Consider the following 6000-nt stretch of genomic DNA (forward strand, 5'->3'; position numbering starts at 1 on the left):
CGTTCTGTCAGCATCATTACCATTGGCAGTGGCAGGGACAAGTGTGCCAACATTATGGACTACATCCGTGGCGGTAGAAGTGTCACGACCTCTAGTATCAATAGTGGAGGTAGTGTCGCCCTCAATACCACCAGTACGTTTAAATTTTGTGCCAGGGGAAGGCACTAGCCAACTGGATGCAAGGATTGATTCATGGTTGCACTTGTTGGGGATTACACTAGAGGTTCCATGCGTGGAGTTACTAGCACAAACTGTTGTGGGGTTGACTGGGTTGCCCTTGCAGAGTGTTCAAAGGGCACATACAACAACTCCAGAAGGAGGTGGAGGTGTGCCTACTCAACTGCAAGTTCCAGTGGTGAATACCCAACCAGAACAAGCCACACACATAACCGTGCCAACAAAAGCACAAGGGTCATCGTTTGGGGAAGGGGAAGAAATTGTCTTACGGTTGAGTTGGCCAAACCCTCAGGATCCAATCGACACAGTTCAGTGTTGCCTCTGCTAGTTGGGAGGTATGGCCTCCTTTCTTGGCCAAGTAGGAGACATTGCACAAGACTTGGACATTGGCCACAACCCTCTGGTAGCACGGGGGACAGAGCGTCTTCTAGCCTTTATCCAGGGAGAGTGTGACGAGGAGTTTTTTAGATGTTTCATTGCTAAAGGGTGGTCGAAAATGGAAACCTAGGAGATGAAAGATGCTTGGACCCCACAGCGACCTACAGTTGGAGGCCGCCATGAATGAGTACTTAGAGCAATTTATGGAATGGAGGTTGCTTTCAGGGATTTATTCCTTAACCATCAGAAGCTGGCAACCACACAATCCCAGAACATGCTCGGCAGGCTCTTATAGAACAAGCACAGAAAGCTCGAGACCAGTTGGCATAAGAACACTCTCGAGTCACTTTTTTGGAGAAGAGGATGGGTGAGCATGAACAACAGTTGGCTGACAGAGATTGACAGGTGGCAGAGCTGACTGCACAATTGGCAGGAAAGGATTAGCAGATCACGTAGTTGAACGCACAATTGGGGGCAAAAGGTAACCTTGAGGCAGTGCATGCAAAACTGATGGAGGCAACATACACGGTGAAGGCGTCTCATGAGCGGGAATTGTTGGCAACTCAGTGCCTCCAGCTCCGGTAGCAGCAGCACTCGCAGCCTTCCACCCTGACATCATCTTTACTACCAGGGATGTACTCTCACCCTCCTTAGTGATTTTGCACTTTTTAGCCCCATTTTGTTTTTGTTGTCTTGAAGACGACTTTTTTCCAGGGGAGCTGATGTAGTAGGCAAAATTGCCTTAATAATAAATAATGTTTTGTTAGTATACTTGGCACTGTAATAAGTTGTTCCCGGGAGGTTGTGGCAGTTGCCGATGGTTGGCAGACTTAACCAACTGTCAGGAACTATATATACTCTCATTGTTGTATTGGGAAATATATATGATTGTACACATTACACTTTGATAATAAAGAATATATCTTTACGCCATATGTTGTGTTGAGTACTCTTAATTGGTATCATTTCTGGTATGTTTCTGTTTACTCTGTGCAACGAAGTCCCTTTGGGAGTAAACAAACGTGTTCTCGATTCTGTTGAATTTTGTACATTTTGTGTGTATTCACACACAACACACATATATATCCCCAAAATTTTGGAAAATAATTGCCATCCCCACATACCCCCATCCTACTAACAGAAACTCTGTTTTTTTCTGTCTCTTCATATTGGAGATGCTTCAGTTACTCTTGTTAATTCATGTGCTCATAATTGGGTATAAATACACCCATTGGGATATGTGGTTGATAGCAACAATTTTTTGGAGTTCTTGATACATTGAGTTGTAGTTCCATTTATGGTATAAACTCACTGAGTACTTACAAGTTACAAGTTTTTTTGAAAGCTAAACACTCACCAAAACAACTTGTGAGTCTTTGTTGGCCAAGTTTTTGGCAAGTTGAAGCATTAAAGCCTGGCAAGTACTCATTGAAACCCAGCAAGTCCATGCAAGAAACTTGTTAACACAGTATATGCAGGAAATTTGCTGAAAAATATGTATTTTTGCCTATTTAATCCTAGACACCCATAGCTAATGCTCACACACCATTTGTGCATCCTTGAGAGAAAATTTGAAAGGATTTTATAGTGGATTTGAAGGGCAGATTTGGTGAATTTCAGTTCCAAGTTAGTATATTTTAAATTCTTTTATCAAGGATTTAAATTACTTCTAGCATGCTAATAAAAGATTTGCAAACATTATTTGCAATGAGTTCAATTTGTAAATATTTTATTGGAATTTATGCTGGTTTTTTGAAAGAAAGCTTCTTTAGATAAATTAGTTAATGGCATATTGCATTGCTATTCAATTATCGTATTACATCTGTAAGGCATCTTATATATAAATTCTTATTGAAATTGCTGTTTTTCTGTTAAAAATCTTTTTTGTTTATATTTAAACATGTTGTAGGTTAGATATGATGGCATTTGTCTTAACATCAGTTTGTAAAAGTTGTTTCATTGGAAGCAAAAACCTCACTTTAATGGGACTTGTATTGGGAGTGTGATTTGATTAATCACTTTAAATACCATATTGCAAGCATTTCTAATCATGACACCAAAACATGTCCAAATGCTAAAGAATAGGGAAAACAAGAGATGCAAGCATTCCTTGCATTGTTGGATGAGAAGAAACTACAGAGGGTGAGCATAGTTTGCAAACCTTGTGAGAATTCATTGAGTTTTTGAGTACTTGTGGGTTTCTTAGCCATGTAAGTTTTTCCTGTTTTATATTGCCAAGTTGTAGAGCCATGTTTTGAAAGAAAACTTGTTGAGTTGCAAAGCTGAGTTTTGAACAAAAACTTGCCAAGTTGCAGAGCCAAGTTTTAAACGAAAACTTGCCGAGTTTTTTCGCAAATACTCACCAAAACCCAGAACGAAAAAGTAGTAAAATAGATAGCAACTGAAGTAGGACATGACAGACAGAAGTCATTGCAGAGGAATAAGGTATACAATGCTAATTCTCAAATTCTGATTGACTGGATGGAGTTGGTTTGACAAGCCAACTCATGCTCTGTTACATGTTGAGTGGCTCCATGAATTACATCACAAAGTGGAATTTTAACTTTTGATGGCTAATAAGTACCAAATACAAACACGCTATATAGGATAGCAAAATGCTGCACAAGGCTTCTTTCGAGTATATAGTTCCTTAAGTCCTCTCTTGGGCTCCTCTTACAACTTTATTATTGAATCTGATTTTTTTTGACTGCAGATAACAATCTTCATAAATACTTTTAGCTATATGACCATTATAAGCTGTAAGAAGCATGAACCAAAATAACTTTTAAAAGCTTTCCTTAAGTTCTATCTGTTCACAATGAGTGAATGGAATTATAAATAAGAAATTGCCTTTGCCTTCCCCTTTGCCTACTTAGCAAAAGAGCTTTGTGTGCAATTATGAGGCTAGTTTACCCACTTGATTAAGAACTCAGTGTGCAATTTTAAGGTTAGAAACCTAACCAGCACTAACACAGAAAGATCATATTAGTGTTCATTGACTTAGCCAGCTTCCTTTTGTATGTATCCTAGTAAACAATATTTAATTGTTCTAAGAGATGCTAGAGTCTTACCCTGAGGTATATACCTTTGAGCTCAATGTTTCGAGTATGACAATTTCTATTTGCTGCTTGAAAAACTTTGAGTTGAAAACTGTCCTAGAAATGGTTACTGAGGTAATTGTTTGTTTGCAGCATGTGTTTTTAAAGATTTAGCATGACAATTTCAATTTACTGTTTGAAAGACTTGTGAGTTGAAAACTGTCCTAAAAATGGTTACTGAGGCGACTGTTTGCCGCAAATGCTTTTAAAGATTTAGTGAGGTTAACTGTTCTTCAAATATTCATGATTTTTTTGTGCAGGTTATAATCCTTGCAAGGGAGAGTGGTTTAAAGCTAGAACTTAATGATATTCCTGTTCAGAACCTTGTTCCAGAACCTTTGCGGGTAACTTATCATGCCTATCGTGTACATCTGTGTTTACTATTAAAAGCATAAAGTCTTTGGTACACACTTCTGGTCATCAGTAGCATTCACCATAACTTGATGTCTACATTTATCAGAGATGTCATTTTCTTTTATTAATTGAGTTCTTTTGATAGAATTTTTTTTCTCAAAAGGCAGATTCTTAATGTAGTTCCATTTATCATGATTCAAAATGGGTTTTTCAGGGTTGCACTTCTGTGGAAGAATTTATGCATAGACTTCCGGAATTTGACCTTGAGATCTCAAAGCAAAGAGACGATGCAGAATCCTGTGGTGAGGTAAGTGAGACAGCAGGTTATAATGGTTTTTCTCCTTAAATCAGACTTGAGTAAATAAAAGGACGATGGAAAACTGAAAAAAAAAAAAACTCTTGTAGCTGGCATGAAAATGTAATGCCATAAATTCAGATGGTCCTGCCATAGCAAGTAGATTAGAATTATAAAAGACTTCTCTTATATCCTAGATAGAATTGATTGAATAGAAGAGTGGTGAAAGATTCTTCATCCAACTGGCATGCCACCTTAATACATAATTACTATTTTCATTTACGAACATGACTAGCATAAAGGCACTTGCACGGTTTAAATAGTTTGTATCATTCATTTGTTAGGCTGTTGTACAATTTTGTGTATTAGTTTGGAGATAGTTCTTAGGGAAGGGAGTAATCTCCTTCATCGTTTACTTGAATGTCTAATTTTATAGAAATTGGAAATTATTATAAATTCTAATTTTCTAGTTTATTATGTGGATTTATTGGGCAGTGCATAATCTCATTCATTGCTTACATTGATTGTCTATGCTTATAGAAATCGGTAGTTACCATTATCTTTTTACTGTTACACATTTTTTATATTTTAACTGCAAATACTGATTACTTAATGTACTGTTTTCTTCAAAGGTTCTGAGATATGTTGGAGTAGTGGATACTCTTTCTAATGAGGGTCGTGTTGAGCTGAAGAGGTATCCTAAGGGACATCCATTTGCTCAACTATATGGATCTGACAATATCATTTTATTTACAACAAAAAGGTATCATGAGCAACCACTTATTGTGAGAGGACCAGGTGCAGGAGCAGAGGTCACTGCAGGTGGCGTTTTTAGTGACATTCTACGGTTAGCCTCATATCTTGGTGCTCCATCTTAGTCATCTGAATAAGACAATGTAAATGAAAAATGATGCTTCTCCTCGATTTCTGTAACATAACTGTTGTGTAACTGCCCAATGTTGTCAGTTTCTGCATGAAACCCAGTAATTGGTTTTAGATGCTTTGATTTTTCTAGAATTTTTGGTATGGATCGTAGATATGGGAAACAGACACTGTCAAGACTATTGCAAAGTTATTGATGGAAAAACTTGACCAATTTTGTCATTACAAGGAAGGAAGGATACGGTGGTGGGATTTAGAAATATGATACTAGGCATAATTTAAGATGCTGCTAAGTCCTTGTCAAGGATAAGAGGTCTTGATCAAATGTTGTAGCACTCTATACTCAAATTTGTAGGTCATGATGGGATTGATTCAAACTTGAGTTTCGAATGCGGCTGGCCGGCAATTGTTTATAAAAGGGAAGATATTCTGCATCGGTACCCAAAAGAAATACGGATTATAATTAATTTCTTGGATAACCTAATCAAATGCAACAAGATTTTGCAAATATTCCTTATTAGGTGTTAATTCATGTATGACAGACATGTGGCATTATTCATTTAGGGACAAAGTGGTACTCGATCTTAGGCAAGGGAAATTGTGTAAAATGAATATGATTGAACAGCTCAACTTCATTCACCATCATGAATACGAAATGTCGTAGATATACACTTTTGCTATTTAATGAAGAACCTTCAGTTTAGGCCATTTATAAATTTGGGATTATGATTGTATAAACTTACTCCCAAAATATGTAAGGATTCACTACAACAACTATGCATTTTTCTCATCTTACATATCCATGCCCAAGAACTC

General features: G+C 37.3%; 1 protein-coding gene across 1 annotated transcript in view; it reads left to right on the forward strand.

Annotated features, from left to right (window-relative positions):
• The window catches only part of LOC131031450 (bifunctional aspartokinase/homoserine dehydrogenase 1, chloroplastic), a 183087-nt gene extending 177375 nt beyond the window's left edge, over nt 1–5712 (forward strand). The window contains exons 16-18 of the mRNA XM_057962568.2: nt 3914–3997; nt 4222–4314; nt 4935–5712. Of these exons, the coding sequence (XP_057818551.2) occupies nt 3914–3997; nt 4222–4314; nt 4935–5180 (423 nt within the window). The 3' untranslated portion in view covers nt 5181–5712. The remainder of the gene's footprint in view (nt 1–3913; nt 3998–4221; nt 4315–4934) is intronic.
• Nucleotides 5713–6000: the final 288 nt, after the last annotated feature.

Source organism: Cryptomeria japonica, chromosome 10 (genome assembly GCF_030272615.1).
Source record: "Cryptomeria japonica chromosome 10, Sugi_1.0, whole genome shotgun sequence".
In the NCBI taxonomy this organism is placed as follows: Eukaryota; Viridiplantae; Streptophyta; class Pinopsida; order Cupressales; family Cupressaceae; genus Cryptomeria; species Cryptomeria japonica.